The sequence below is a fragment of the Aspergillus eucalypticola genome (genome assembly GCF_003184535.1).
Source record: "Aspergillus eucalypticola CBS 122712 chromosome Unknown BO83scaffold_35, whole genome shotgun sequence".
NCBI classification, from domain to species: domain Eukaryota; kingdom Fungi; phylum Ascomycota; class Eurotiomycetes; order Eurotiales; family Aspergillaceae; genus Aspergillus; species Aspergillus eucalypticola.
In genome coordinates this window covers 258486-273313 of record NW_020290309.1, presented here as the reverse complement: position 1 = coordinate 273313, position 14828 = coordinate 258486, and the positions used below count along the sequence as shown (strand labels likewise).

The 14828-nt window shown below is 51.2% G+C and overlaps 6 protein-coding genes across 6 annotated transcripts; 3 read left to right on the top strand and 3 right to left on the bottom strand.

Moving 5' to 3' along the window:
- Positions 1-3594: 3594 nt before the first annotated feature.
- On the top strand, positions 3595-4805 carry BO83DRAFT_456418 (tyrosinase family protein; the record flags this gene model as incomplete). Its single annotated transcript, XM_025537069.1, has 4 exons — positions 3595-3933; positions 3991-4076; positions 4148-4469; positions 4527-4805. 4 exons carry the CDS (start codon positions 3595-3597, stop codon positions 4803-4805), a joined length of 1026 nt encoding a protein of 341 aa, XP_025383341.1.
- A 990-nt stretch (positions 4806-5795) lies between these two features.
- Positions 5796-6344, top strand: BO83DRAFT_155860 (uncharacterized protein). Its single transcript, XM_025526275.1, has one exon. The coding sequence runs from the start codon at positions 5947-5949 to the stop codon at positions 6277-6279; it is 333 nt and encodes a 110-aa protein (XP_025383340.1). The 5' UTR covers positions 5796-5946; the 3' UTR covers positions 6280-6344.
- A 771-nt stretch (positions 6345-7115) lies between these two features.
- BO83DRAFT_431618 (uncharacterized protein) lies at positions 7116-7592 on the bottom strand (the record flags this gene model as incomplete). Its single annotated transcript, XM_025535585.1, has 2 exons — positions 7116-7238; positions 7305-7592. 2 exons carry the CDS (start codon positions 7590-7592, stop codon positions 7116-7118), a joined length of 411 nt encoding a protein of 136 aa, XP_025383339.1.
- Positions 7593-8624: 1032 nt separating this feature from the next.
- On the bottom strand, positions 8625-10714 carry BO83DRAFT_347642 (adenylate cyclase). Its single transcript, XM_025528823.1, has 5 exons — positions 10102-10714; positions 9940-10053; positions 9740-9872; positions 9288-9687; positions 8625-9231 (listed from the first exon to the last, which is right to left on the bottom strand). The coding sequence occupies exons 1-5, from the start codon at positions 10376-10378 to the stop codon at positions 8734-8736; spliced, it is 1422 nt and encodes a 473-aa protein (XP_025383338.1). The 5' UTR covers positions 10379-10714; the 3' UTR covers positions 8625-8733.
- A 132-nt stretch (positions 10715-10846) lies between these two features.
- On the bottom strand, positions 10847-12609 carry BO83DRAFT_370567 (allantoate permease; the record flags this gene model as incomplete). Its single annotated transcript, XM_025529905.1, has 5 exons — positions 10847-11888; positions 11933-12022; positions 12068-12162; positions 12210-12437; positions 12485-12609. The coding sequence occupies 5 exons, from the start codon at positions 12607-12609 to the stop codon at positions 10960-10962; spliced, it is 1467 nt and encodes a 488-aa protein (XP_025383337.1). The 3' UTR covers positions 10847-10959.
- A 532-nt stretch (positions 12610-13141) lies between these two features.
- Positions 13142-14798, top strand: BO83DRAFT_155755 (NAD(P)/FAD-dependent oxidoreductase). Its single transcript, XM_025526273.1, has 2 exons — positions 13142-13417; positions 13468-14798. The coding sequence occupies exons 1-2, from the start codon at positions 13240-13242 to the stop codon at positions 14742-14744; spliced, it is 1455 nt and encodes a 484-aa protein (XP_025383336.1). The 5' UTR covers positions 13142-13239; the 3' UTR covers positions 14745-14798.
- Positions 14799-14828: the final 30 nt, after the last annotated feature.

Here is a 14828-nt window from a genome sequence, read left to right as displayed (position 1 = left end):
CCGCTGTAGAAACCTGGGGCTGGATGTCAAATACTGGATATTCAGGTGAGATAGAATGCAGCCCATCTGCCAAATTTGCTACCAACTCTACCCCAAGTCTGCCTCAATGTGAAAATGTATGAGAAGACTGAAGATCAGCCCCTGAAGAGGCATAAGTGCCGGCATGAGGGGTCAGGCGTGGCCAAAAGGCAACGGGCCGGAGTCCGTCGGGATATCCACTTCATCCCCGGCGCCAACTGCTTCAGCCCCGCTTTGTAGGATGCATGTCGCTGCTTCGCCATGATGCATCTCTTATCATCGCTACCGTTGTCCGGGTTTTAACACTTCCACTGTAGAAGCCATATAGTTCCAGGACCGGATAGTTCGGGGATCAATCACAACGGCGAAGCGGATATCTGTCCAAATGGGGAACAGATGTCCGCATGCGTGGGAACCAGCTCCGCTGGACGAGATCAGAGGTGCTGCACCATTGATTCTCCCGGTATGATCATGCTATTGTGGCTACAGAGCCTTGGCGAGTCTGAAATGACGATGAACCTTGGTTGAGGGCGACTCGACGCGCGCGACAGGGAGCGCCGTCTGCAATACTTAGTAACTTCGCATCCGAAGTTTTCTTGGCTAGATACGTACCCATAGACAGGAATCAGTTGAATATGTTGTAACTGGGCCATTTCAGTTCACTTGATTGGACACAGGGAAGAGCTTCGTATTTTCTTAGCACCCAGAAAGGGCCATTCCATCTAGCTTATCCTTTTGGGATGGACGGCCAAGAGGATATACCAGTTCAAACTGCATCGCTGAGTTATGTGGAGTTGCTGCAGATCAGGTTCGGTTCGATTGTAGATTCATACTGTTTTGAGGATCCTAACATGAGCGGCATTAGCAGGATAGGCACCAGATCGACTCCCAAGGTCCTTGATGAACAATGCCAGGTGTAGATTGAAGTTACCGGTACCGAAGATTGACCCGATGTCGATCGTTGCTAGAAGAAGCTGGCAGCTCGCCGCTCGGGCGATCACCGTTCACAACTAGGTACAAGCAGTCCATGACAGCGAGACGCAGAGGGTCCGTTTGTTGAAGATTGGACTATCGACACATTTAAATCGGTATCGAAAGGTAATCGAAAATTGTGCAGTTGGTGGGTATTTGACCAAGAAAATCATGTCAGTTCAAGACAATGACATGTAGAGACTTGTTGTGGATCATGTGAAGTTTTCGGCAAAGGCTTATTTATTTTTGCTGTGGACGTGTTGACTGTCTTTAGTTAAATGTCACTGCCCGCTTTGCATGCCCGGAGACTGATCATGCGGAAGCCATTGTAAGTGGCTAACACTTCACCGAGCCTCTTGCCTAAGAGTCATTCACAGTTTCATCACTTATAAGGGGGAAGGCTCCCAGGCCTGAAAGACGAACACCAACATCAAAACGGATAGAGCACGAAATACAGAAAGGCTAGACACGCCATCTCCTCAGAGGACTTTCAGTTGAGCGATGAGGTAACGCAAAACTTACTCCCATTTCTCGGGGATCTAACCGACGCTGTCTTTCATCCGTTTGGAAGTCTGAAGCGCCTTGAGAGGGAGTAGTATCCACGGACTCGCCCTCTCAGGGGTACGAGATGAGAACCTCCCAACGCACTTCCTTCTCAATCATGTGGAACGACAGCAGACGGATCACAGGCCCTCTCGTAATCGGGTGGATCAGATTGCATGTTTCAAACAGCCGGCTTACAACGTGCTTAGATGGCCCGCATATATATCGCGTGGCTCGAGGCCGCGTCTTCCGTGCCAAGAGAAGCTTATACGCCTCATGCTGAAGACCTCGCACATTCCAATCACTTCGGAGGGCATAAAGAAACCGAAAGAATGGTAATCTGTCCCCCAACCTGCTCTCTCATATGTGAGGCAAAGACTGAGTGACTGCTCGCCATCCAGCAACTTTGAAGACATCAATTCTCAGGGTGGTGTAATGCCAGTCTGCTAACCGGACCTTCTGTATAAGCCCTATGCCCTCACTCTCTTTCCCCATCGCCTCCATGTGTATTTGCATCTCTGCAGAAGCGAAGGTTTCACCTGCGCCCCACCATGTTGGTCGTAGGTCATCGATAGTATGGATATATGACCCACACTGACTCTTTGGTCTGGTCTACGGAGAACCCCATCTCTGGAGCAAGGGATGCGACTGACGCATTGGAGCCGCTGACATAAACATCTCTCATTTTCATGAGTCTAAAGTTGGAGGAGTTCCCAAGATAAGATCATGGCTTCATCAATGATAGGAAGTTTTTGTTCGGCAAAGCCCGCAGCATCGAGAGCGCGGTCCACCAGCAGTCCAGTCTTTGCTGCAGAGATTGCTGCCAAGCAGTCCTCCTCCCTCTAAATACCCACGCTACAAGCATCATTCGTTCTTTGCTCGAGTCAGGACTAAACAAGAGAGTGGAAGAAAAGCCAGAGCACTGCAGACTTCTCTGGTCAATCCCTGCCGTTTTTTGCCGACGGGCAAGGGTGGGTCGGCAAATTGGTCGGCTGCCATCAAGAATCGAGATAATCGGCCGCTTGACACTGACAGTGAACAGAATGATGGGCCCTTGGCTGATCCACCCCTATATCTACTCTCTATCTCTCTACTGGCGATTAGCTTTTTCTAGCTTTTCGACAAGTCGGGTCTGAGCAAAGTTTTGCTTGACTGGTTGAGTACCGACGCGCGTCAAGACCCTCGCCTGGGGCGCGCCAAGCCCTGCCCTACGTATTTTCGACGGGGCGCCTTACGCATGGCTCACTTTCTTGAAGCTATTCCCATGTGCAGGCAAATTCCAGGCTCTCAGTAGCTGTAGAGAGAACTGCGCGTTTGACTGTTACTGAGCAAAATTGCATCACCGGCATCTGGTCCATCTGAGGTGTCTTTCCTACATCCCGGAAGGAAATCCGTGAATTATCGCTGCGCAATACTTGTAGCCCACCAATGTCTCCAATTATAGAATCATCTTCTCCTATACTCCACTCTGAGCTGTCTTCAGAGTATACCTGAGCCCAAAGATTGTGTAGTACGTCCATCTGACAGACCATCCTGTGTCGGTGCCCCTATCATCCAGTGTCCGGAACGTGTGCCTGCCGCAACGACCTCGGCCCTTCGTTGTCGCTGGAAGATGCTAAACGTCTGTTCAAGGAGGATCCAGCATGACCCTTTCTGGGTGTGGCTGTAATCTTGGCCTCCTGGAATACAAATCGCTTCTATTACTGATGTGGACCGTTCGTAATACGCTCCTCCATCCCCATGTCACCGGCTTTCCAGTCTTATAGGCGAAAAACCTTTGGACCTTTCCCGATTGATACTTTCAGGGCCGATCCGTGGTTGAAAGGATTATTAGAAGGCTCCTGTGATGTGAATTGGGTTCATCGGTTCGAACAGTGAGAGGTATAAAAGGCATAGGTTACTGCTAAGTTCTTGAGGTCTTCATTCTTCACATAGTACTTCAGTCTCTCTTTCTTTTCTTTCCAATATTCAGCCTACCTTTGACAGTCGTTTATCTCTCCTTTCTCTCTGATTATTTCTCAATCTCAATTTAGAAGATTCTTTCTTTCTCTGCTTCACAGGATGAAGGTTTCGTCGTTCGCGGTGGCATTGGCGCTGGCAGCCACTACCTCTGCTGCTGCAGTCCCTCATTCCTCTGCTAGTACTGACCAGAGTGAGACCACTTCTCATGATATCCCTGGATTCTTCAGTCGAAGCTGCACTCGCGAGAAGATGACTGTCCGCAAGGAATGGCGTCACTTGACCACGCACGAGCAGAACAGTTTCCTTGACTCCGTTCAATGCTTGATGAACAAGCCGGCCCAATCCGGATTGACGGCAACTACGAGTCGGTTTAGTGACCTTCAGGCCCTTCACCGGGGAATGACCAATACGGCGTATGCGGATATCATCCACCATGTGGTAGGTCAATTTCAATGGCTCGTGATATGCCTATTCTCTCATTTACAGCCTTGCTAGGGACAATTTCTCCCCTGGCACCGCTACTACATGCACATATACGAGGCCCTGCTTCGTAATGAGTGTGGCTACAGCGGTTCTATGCCGTACGTATTGCCATTTTTCCCGCCTTTGGCGCATTCAAATGGACACCAAAACTAACAGATACTGCTATTAGTTGGTGGGACGAGCAAAAGGACGCTGACAGCGGCAACATGTGGCAATCGTCAATGTGGGGAGCGGATGCCTTTGGTGGCAATGGAACCGGATCGGACTCCTGTGTACGTGACGGCCGGTTTTCCAATCTCACTCTGCACATTGGGCCGGGCGATGAAGATACGGACTACTGCTTGCGCCGCGCATGGGACACCAAGAACGCGATTGCCAATGCCAACAGCACAGCACTTGAGAAGTGCAATGCCTATAACACCTATGCTCCTTGGTGGAATTGCATCTCCAACATCCCTCACAAGGGTGTACACACTTATATTGGTGGTGTGGTATGTGCCTAGTACGAACCTAGCCGTATGCAGGGCACTGACTGACGAAATGCGCAGATGGCGGATATCAAGTCCTCCCCAGGCGACCCAATCTTTTTCATGCACCACATGTACATCGACCGGGTTTGGTGGAAGTGGCAGCAGCAAGATCCCATCAACCGGCTGTACGACATCAGTGGTCCGACTCTGAACCACACAGCCAACGTGGAGCCTGCTGGAGGCTGGCAGAACGCTACTCTTCACTACGAACTCTCCTCATTCAACATCATGCCCAACGTCACTATCGCCGAGGTGATGAACACCCAGGGAGGTTACCTGTGCTACGGATATGACTAAAGCAGGACGTGTGGCAGGGTCTGCAATTGCTGAAGGTTTCTCTTCTGGCCAACTGCTTAGACTCTCGCTATAGACATTTGCATTTGATAGAACTTACAATAGATAAAAGAAACTTATAGGTACACTGTCATACCGCTCGTTTCATTTCCCATACCGAAGACATCAGGTATTTCCAGATTGAGCGCTGTTTGAAGTATTGCCTGATTGGTATATGTCAAGACGAAGGGTCAAAGATATATGGATTTGATCTATTCAGATCTCAAGAAGATTGGAGAGGGTGGTGGTCCGAGGCCACGCAGGAAGAAGAGGCGAAGGATCAGCTGACAGCTGCCTGGCTGCAGTGAATGTCTCAACCGTATATAATTACACGAGCATTCGTCTTAGTTTGAATCGTGCCGATTGGCACGCCGTTGTAATTGTTTGAGTCTGGGCATCAACATGGAAAGCCACCAATGAACTTCCCCATTATCTCCGGATACAAATTCCACACCACTGCATATTCCAGACCTTGATATAAGGCACACATATCATTTCCTAGAAGTCACCTGCGTCAGCTCCCTGCTTTTCTAAAGAACTCGAAGATACCTTGTTATTGGCCCGTCATGGAATTGCCACCCACAGGGCACGTGGATAACTGACGCAGCATGATTTTATGGGGTTCCCAGGCATATACAAAAAGTCATCGATTCTGCAAACAATAAGAAAGCCAAGATAACAACTTAAAGAAGACGGAGTCATGACAGTACCTGCCACTCGCTTGCCACGCGCGCATACTAATTGCCCATCCTCGTCCCAAATCACCGGAAACCTTCTTTATTTCTCCGGCGACGTGAAACATCAGAGTTCACAAATGGGACATCTTTGGTTGCAGTAGTTGGGGAATGTATGAGCGATACGTTTGAACAGGATGACTATGAGTCCATATCGTGGCAGTAAAAGTCCCCCATGGTGGAATAGTAGCCACTGAGAGATTGATATGCTTCATCCATGCATCTTGCTATCTTCCACCTTCCCAGCCCTGCAGAGGCCAGTGCAGGCAGTGCCTCATGGGACTGTCATTTGTCATCCATTTTCGTCATGCAGATCCAGGAAACTCTTTGTTTATCAGAAGTACTGCGTGTGAAAATCGTCCCGTTAAGGCATGTCCAATGCACCGACCAAACTTTGTTCCAAAACAGGCTGTGACAAAGTACGATCAATGGCTCCAAAAGGACGTTGCTGCAAACTTACTTTACTGCTCTTTTACTCTCTTGCATATATGCTGACGTCGAACATGATCGATGAAGAAGATATAATGACCGTAAACCCCATCACATCATTTGCAAAGGAATTCATTATAGATCTGGTTTCATCCTTTACTCTTTGCCTACTTCACTTTACACTAGCACAGCTATCTCCTCATGAGCTTCTCGGCATTTTTGGCCAGTACGGTGTGTCTGGCCTCATGTGCCGCTTCGTTGTGCTAGACGTCTGATTAGGCTGTGGCCTTTATCAGCCGCGACAAGCCTATTCACGGAAGATTTCTTTGTGATCGTTTTTTTTTTTTTTTTTTTTTTTTTTTTTTTTTTTTTTTTTTTTTTTTTTTTCCTTTTTTGTTCTGGCTTCTTTGTCTGAACTGATCCCAGAATGGAAGTAATGAGTTCTCAGTAGTTGAATTTGAAATCAATCTGCTTATGCGTTGATGTTGTGATCTTGATTGTAGGCCCGTCGGTGGTTGAGATAGTAAAGTCCAATTACAACTATTCTGCTGTCTGCGCCATTTTGTCCACAGTGACAATAGTGATAGGATTCTGAATGTCTTCTAGACGGTTCACAAAAGCCATCAGTCGGTCCTACATATTCCAAGCTTAGCATCCATGGAACACGATTATTCTTCACTTAAGACATGCAGTGACTGGAGTAGCGCTGGAGGGTGCCATTCCTAGATCGGTTCACCAAGTTTTATCGAATCTCTTTTCCAGGCCATTTCATGTAATTGAGCTACAATAATGACGTGCTAAAAGCATGGAGTCCAGAAATGAGCAAGTCATCTGATGTCGCTCAGATCGGTTCCATCGCAGCGGCCTCCATGCGACCTGCAACATGGTATTCCAGGTTTTCAACCCAACCGATCAGCTTCCAACTCAGATTTTCCTCCCATGTGGCTCCAGTGGAAACGAGAATAGCTTGTATTGTCATCCGTGCCATGGTGCTAGTAATAATGTCGCAGATATGGTATCCCAAACTCCAAAGACTTCAGAAAGAATAATCGAGTCATTCAACTATGCAGAATCCAACAAGGTCATTGTACAGTGGCATTTATCTGCTGCCCTACGCTTCGTTGACCTGGCGTTTAAGCTCCTCAGCCTCCTCGGGGAATTCGGCGTAGTAGTCGGCGTACAACTCCAGCAGGGCCGTTGCGTTGTTTCGCTTGGTGATGGGGATGAACTGGATCTATAAAGTTCAGTCGTGTTAGCAACCCCAGAGTCATCCGTCCCAGCATCACTCCCATGCACATACCTCGTAGGTAGTGAACTTGTCGCCGTTGATGCACTTGCCGGGCGGCAGGGCATAGCCGTTGCCGTCACAACTCGATTCCGCAAATGCTGTGAGGACGAAGTCACCAGGACTGCCCTTGAGAGACTTGTAACTGCTACTCTTCAGAGTCAAACACTTCTCCCGGGTCGTTTCATCGGAACCAGTTTCTTCGTCGGCCTTAGGGCAATCCTTTTTGGTGTAACCGTGAATAGTCTGAGCCTGAGCAAAGGCACTGAAAGCCAAAGCGAGGAGGATGGACTTCAACTGCATGGTGGGCGACTGAGATGGAATGGAAGGAAGGCGAGACAAAGCGTTGAAACGAATGTATGTTGGTGGAGGTAGTAAGGACGAGCAAGGAGAAAGATGGACTGGTCCAGTGAAAAGATAAGCAACGGTCAGGAGAAAGAGCGATGGGCGAGGCGGCGGCGGCGGCGGCGTCGGGAATCAAATTAGCCTGGACTGGACGTGTGGTGGGTCAGGAGAGAGGGAGAGAAAAAGGCCAGGAGCAAAAAATAGCCTTGGAAACAGGAACCGACCGAGGACCAGTGGGGGCCGGGCTGGGCGAAACAGTGGCTGGATTCGCGGATGGGAAGCCATGGATGAAGTCCGATGGATGGACTAGTGGCCGCTAGCCCGGGGAGTACGACGCGTCATTGGCGAATGAAGCCCATCAGGCTCCCACGGCGATTTCCAAGGATCGGACACAGTGTACGTGGCAGTGATTGGCGGTGGGTTTCATGATCTGGAGGATCATCCTGACAAGCAGAGCGTAACATGTATGTAGATGCCGAGTTGGTGCCTGAAAATTAATGAGCTGAACGTGGATTGTTCTTCTGATATTGGATTCGATTGAGATGAAGGAAGAGGGAAGAGTTCGTCATGAAGTTATTCAGAAGGAATTCTGATCAGGTCAGCGATCAGGTGAGCGGGTGAGGCCAACAAGGCAGCAAATCCACCCAAACAGGCCTAGTGGCCAGGCACCCACAATCTCCCTCAATCTTTACTTTTCTTCTTCATCGCAACATCCATCAGAGACAGTCAAGACGACGGGATATTGCACTTTCCCATGGGACTAAACCTCTTTTCATGGAATTATTTAGTCTACATCAAGCCACCTGGCATTGATCTTCATTTGCAGGCAATGTTCGCACCACCTCAAACAGTAGGGGATCGGTAACTATCGACCATCCCCGAGGCGTATTTACTATGTACTATGGGGGATCTATTTTTATCCCTATCGGGTGGTCGGTCCAGCGCTTCAACATTGAACTAAAATTTGTCAAGCTTCAGTCAAACTAGGTACCACAATTGCTTATCTTGTGCTAGACTATGAGTGCTGTGAAGAATAGGGATGATGTGTATGTTGCTAGCCAATAGTCTCGCGGCTTTTCACAGATTTCTCACTGACCATTCATTCCTCCAGATCGTCCTTGCGGCCCTCCCAACTTCCCAGGACGATTGCCATCCCAGCCGCCCCATAAAGTCCACTCACCAGCAAAAACGGAGCCCCCGTCCACACTCCACCCCTTGCCAGTCCCCAACCATACGCCGTCGCCATCATCGGCCCGGCCACCAATACTCCGATTCCCTGCATCACCGCAATCGCCGTATACAGAGTGCCCATATGATGCGCGTCAACGAGCGACGTGATAATGCGCCGAGCAAACAGATGCATCGCTGACCCAAGCGCATACACTACCAGCCCCAACACTGCGCCCGCCGGATGGCTGGACAGCGCAATCAGCAGACACCCCACGCCCATACAAGCGCTACTCGTCAGAGCCAGCCTAGTGTTCTTGGTGAATGGGGGCATGCGCCGTCGCTTTATGAGCCAGTGTGATATGCCTGGCAGGATTACGAGAAGCAGCAGTAGTCTAGTAAACCCTCGCACCGGTATGAGGAAGCTGGCCTAAAAAGGAAATTTTAGAATCTGGTCATATCGTGATTTTTCCCGGTCCCACTCACCTGCGCAATCGTCCAATGAAACCGGTCGACGGCGAAGAGCAGAAGCAGTTTCATTACCTGCATTCCCAGATACGCAACAAAGAACACCACCAAAAACAGTTGCACCGGGCGATGTCGCCAGATCACAGCGATTGACTGGCCCAGCTCGTCAACTGCAGCTCTGGTGCGCCCCTGGAAATTCTGTCGTTGTGATGCTTGCTCCGATGAAGACGGTTGGTCGGGTGGTGTCTGTGGTAATGTCTCCGGTAAGAGAAACAGGAGGAGACCACCAACAGCATTGAAAACAGGTGATAGTAGATACGGTAGCCATATGCTCTTCATCATGAGCAGGGCACTAAGCGGAGTGGCCAGGATCTCGCTGACGAGCACCGTGGCCGATACGTAGAGAAATGCCGTGGTTCTAGACTTCGTGAGCTAGGTAATCCTCCACTAGAAGCATGGAAGTCTCTTACTGCTCCTCGTCGCTGAACAGATCAGCGAGTATGACATACATCATGGAGGTGGCTACTTGGGTACCACCACCCAGCACTTGAGCTATCGGACCAAGCCAGATCAGTCGCAGCGGGAGTTGATCGGAGAACCAACCTGGACCGTAATCAACCACTCAGTTATTGAGCCCTAGAAGATTCTAATCTGTAGGATTCGCGCTCACCGACAGCCTTGGTCCACGCATCGCTCAGCGTGAACCCCACCGCGCATAGAAGCAACACCGGCCGACGTCCGATCCGGTCGGCCAGCACGCCGTATGGCACCGCGAACAATATACCTAAATGTTGTCAGTCGAGCCCTGATAAATGAAGAAAGTCATGCCTACCCGGCACCTGCTCCAGGGTATCCTTCCAGCCCTGTAGGAGAGCCACCTCCCTCTGCACGCGGTCCATCTGACATTCCGGCCCATCCTGCCCTATGGGACAGAACTTGCGAGTGACGATCTCGAGCCAGATTTCAGTCTGGGGTGCCTGAGAGAGATACTCGGCAAAGTCTTGAACGAGGATAATGAAACAGATCAAAGCCAGAACCCGCCATCGCGATGACCGCTCTTGCGGCTGCTTGGAGGGTTCGAGTAGAGGCGTGCATTCGCTGGCGGCCATGAGGGAAGGAAACTATGAGGTGGCATGGAACCAATATGGTTCATAGAGCGAAAGAAAAGAAAGAAGGGCGGGGGAGCATGGATTTCACTTTCCGGGTTGTTATGGCTTGCATATCCCTGGTGCCTGTCAGCCTTTCGAACAGCTCAGGATAGGCCCAGATAAGGTCATCCCCGGCGAATCATGGGGCGCATCAGCCGCCCTAACGGTCGTCCGTTGGGAAACACTCTGTACGGATAGATTGGCTCAACCCCTGTCGCCGTAGTCAAGCTGTCCGGTTTTGGGGTCGTACACCCCAGTCAGCTCGGACGTCCGGGTGATCCCTCCGCGAGGTGGCTGAGGCTTATGGCAGCCAGTAACAATGGAAGCATCATTCCTTGTCCGGTTTAATAGCATAGATGCTTATCAAAGTTTATCGCGGTCAGGGAATGAGCTTGAAACAGTGGACCGCTGAATGACTTTGTCTCAGCCAGTTTATTGGTTCTTACGACGCCGACGTCAACAATCCTTGTCCTCCCATTACGGGCACACCCATGGTTACATATCGCCGTATGACAAGGCCAAAATAACTGCAATATCTGACCTCATGCGGTCCATCGCCAATTTGGATCCTTCCATCCGCCCACCAGCGACTTGGTCGACACGTCCGCCGCGGTGAGTCTCACTCCTTGCTCGCGATCGCGGCGCCGGTTATCGTAGCGGAAATACGTCCCCATCCCCAGGATCACCAGCACTCCGAACAGGAGAAACGCGCAGTTTACGATTAGCGCGGGCTTATATCGCGGGGCTGTATCTGCCTTGAATGCCAGACTGGACGGGATGCCGGCACAGTTGGCCGCGCCCACCAGGAATCCAACAGTCGCGGCACGCTGCGACTCGTCAGTTACATTGTTCGTGTGCCAACTATGGAAGACAGAGCTGGGCACGAAAGCCCCGGCTGCCAATAGAAAGCACGCAAAGTAGGCGACACCCTGGTGCTCTGACGCGTCCACCGCGATCAGGATGATGTACCCAACAAAGGTGATCATCAGCGAGCCTGCCAAGTGCATAGAACGTTCCCGGAAGTGATCAGATAACTTGCAGATAATCCATAGCACGACCGTGCCGACACAGTACGGCGCCACCGTGTAGAGATTCGTCTTTATGGTGGAATACCCCAAGAGAGCAACCATCTGCGGTAGGAAATTACTAACGGAGGTCTGGGCGACGCCGTAGCAGAAGCAGCTAACAGCCCATGCTAGCACACGCCAGTCACTCAGCGCCGCCAAGGCTTCGGTGATCGAGAGCTTCTCGCCCGTTCGCACCGACCCGTCCTGCAGCAGACGCATTTGGGCCGCGCGAGCTTCAGCTTCGTTGAACCAGTGGCACTGGGCGCCGCTGGCAGGGAGCCACCAAAGCGAGAAGGATGCGATGATTAGGGTGGCGCCACCTTCAATGAGAAAGAGGTACTTCCAGCCTGGGAGGTGGTGCTTGATTTGAAAGACACCGAACGAGATGAGGCCAGAGAAGGCACCTAGAGCCGTCAGAAGGAGCAGGTTTCAAAGAAGGCATACTCACCAGCGATAGTGACCATGCCGTAGAAGATGCTCAGTCGGAAGGCGATCTCGTTGCGTTTATAGAACTGTGTGAGGTAGAAGATCACTCCAGCTGGTGCGGTCAGCAAGCAGGTCAGCAGCGGAAGCTTTCACCTACCAAAGAACCCTGCTTCGAAGATCCCCATGATCAAACGGCAGACTAACAGGCCTGCAAAGTTGAAGACAGCGCATTGCAGCAGTGTGATGGAACCCCTGGGGCTGTGGTTAGCGGGATCAGATATACCAGAAAGGTAGCCCACCATCCTATCATCATTGTCGGCAGCATCACCTTTCCGCTAAATTTCTTCAACATCAAATTGGACGGCAGGTCAAACAAGCAGAAAGTGACGTTGAAGACAGCCAATATGACATTATACTGATTTCCGACCAGGTGAAGATCGTTCTCGAGGCCATCTGTTTTGGCATTTCCCAGGTTGGAGCGGTCGAGGGAGTTGAAGAAGTACATGAGCGAGAGGACCGGAAGCAGTCTGCAAATGAGCATTTCTCCAGCAGGCAAAGAGGATGGAGGAAGTACCGGAAGTCCAACTTGCGCATGACCGACCGCTCCGCTGCGGCGTCGATGGGAACGGAGTCGCCTACTACGACGCCTGCTTCTTCTGCAACAGCGTGTGACTTGTAATCATCTTTCTGCGTGTCCATTGTTGGATTTTATAAAATTCACAGCGAGATGGTGGTCAACTATACGCCTCAGACAATTTCCGAAGGGCTTTCTGTCTTCGAAAGAGTGCGCTCGACGGGAAATCGGGATCAGCCCGAGGATATATGCTTTACCTCACTATCATCTTCGTTGTCGAAGTCAAGGATCACATGGCATATCGACTTCGTCACTTATCGACCCTGATGCCAGCAACAGATAAGATGTAAGATGGTATCAAACAAGCTCCCCTTCGTATCATTCCGCCGTGAGGAGTAAATCCAACGCATATCAGGGCTGGATTGCCGCAAATGGAAGCCCAGGCGGGCCAGCCCGATGCCAGCGATGAGATGATAGATAACCCCTCTCTGGAACACATCATCTTCATCCTTGTGGCATCATCATCATCGTCATTCTCATTCCTGTCAGGAAGGTCCATCCATCCCGTGTCTGCAGCAGCCCCGCGTTATCAGTGTGACCAGCCTTGAAGGGTGGGGGTGTCCAGCTTCTCCGCACGACCAACTTTATCCTATCAGTAGCTTGGCAGCGCCACTGTCAGAACCAATCCATAACTATAAATCGCACCGATCCCGATAAGCGTGCACCAGTCACTGTGTATCTACCGCACGTTAATCATGTCTGCACCCCTCGACAAGACCGCCCCGATCGTCATTGTTGGGGCGGGCGTGTTTGGCCTCTCCAGCGCCATTCATCTGGTTCGGAGGGGATACCACAACGTCACCGTCTTTGACCGCCAGCCCTACCACGAGACGCTTTACGACTTTGATCGCGGCTGCGATGCCGCATCTGCAGGTACTACGCACCGCAGCCAAGTAGATACTTATGCTAATGGCAACTATCAGATTGCAACAAGATCATACGGGCTGCCTACGGCCACGAAATATGGTACCAGAACTTCACCCTGGAAGCAATCAAGGCATGGGAGGCTTGGAACGACACCCTCGCCAAAGGGACAACTCTTCCCCCTGGAATGACTCGCAAAGAACGCATCTATGTCAACTGCGGCAACTACCATTTCGGTGACCACGGCGATGCAGCTGGCCTGAACCCCTTCGAAAAGGCCTCGGTAGAGAACCTGACCAAGGCCGGCCTCGGGCACACTCAGTACCTGTTTGCGTCCAATCCGCAAGAAGCCACCCGAGCCAAAGCAGACGGCTATGGCTACGCAGTCGACCCCTTCCACCTCTCGAGCGTCGGACAACAACCAAGCGGATACCTTGACATGATCGGGGGGTTCGTCTACGCCGACAAGGCATGTCGCTACGCACTCCACCTAGCGGAGAACCTAGGCGTCAAGCTCGTCTTAGACCGCCAGGCTGGTCGCTTCGAGGGTCTCCTCGAATCCAATGGCGTAATAACCGGAATTCGCACCGCCGATGGCAAACACCATACGGCAGCCTTGACTATTGTTGCCTGCGGGGGCTGGACACCCACCCTCGTCCCAGAAATGGACGGGCTCTGCGAAACCACTGCGGGGTCTGTAGCGATGATACAAATCCCGGAGGATTCTCCACTCCGCCAACGATTCTCGGCATCCAACTTTCCCGTCTTCCAATGGAACGTGCGCAGTGGCGAATACGGCAATCTGTATGGCTTCCCACTGGATGACCGGGGAGTTCTGAAGATCGGTTATCGGGGGACGAAATACACGCATCCGCAGGTTCAGTTAGACGGACAGGTGCGCAGCGCCCCGATCACGAAGTGGACGGCTCCGTCTGTGTCTGGATTACCAGAAAAGTCTGTCTCAGTTATTCAAGGTTTCCTGGATCGGTATATACCTGAACTCAAGGAGGCGGGAATAGGGATCTCTCAGACACGATTGTGCTGGTATACGGACTCGTATGATAATCACTGGGTGATTGATCGGGTGCCCGGGAAGAAGGGATTGATGGTGGCTACGGGTGGTAGTGGACATGGGTTCAAGTTCCTGCCGGTGTTGGGACAGTTGGTGGTGGATCGTGTGGAGGGAGTGCAATCGGAATTGTTGCAGTTGGTGAAGTGGCGGAAGTTGGGGGCTGGGGAGAAGGGGTCGAATGAGCTGATGAGAGGGTTCAAGGATGGGAATGCGTTGCAGAAGGTGAAGTTAGTGGGTGAGCCTGGGAAGGGGAGTCGGCTGTAAGCCTTGGGCGCCCTACAATGTTCAAGTTGAAGACAGGCTTATGAGCCTCGAAAGCACAAAATACGATTGTCTATGATATCACTC

Excerpts from the sequence above, each read along its gene's own strand:
- BO83DRAFT_155860 (XM_025526275.1), top strand. The coding sequence starts at position 5,947 with ATGTCCAATGCACCGACCAAACTTTGTTCCAAAACAGGCTGTGACAAA.
- BO83DRAFT_347642 (XM_025528823.1), bottom strand. The coding sequence starts at position 10,378 with ATGGCCGCCAGCGAATGCACGCCTCTACTCGAACCCTCCAAGCAGCCG. Across the intron at positions 9,873-9,939 it reads TGCGTGGACCAAGGCTGTCG|GTTGGTTCTCCGATCAACTC; the intron begins GTGAGCGCGAAT and ends ATTACGGTCCAG. Across the intron at positions 9,688-9,739 it reads CTGTTCAGCGACGAGGAGCA|AACCACGGCATTTCTCTACG; the intron begins GTAAGAGACTTC and ends CACGAAGTCTAG.
- BO83DRAFT_155755 (XM_025526273.1), top strand. The coding sequence starts at position 13,240 with ATGTCTGCACCCCTCGACAAGACCGCCCCGATCGTCATTGTTGGGGCG. Across the intron at positions 13,418-13,467 it reads CTGCGATGCCGCATCTGCAG|ATTGCAACAAGATCATACGG; the intron begins GTACTACGCACC and ends GGCAACTATCAG.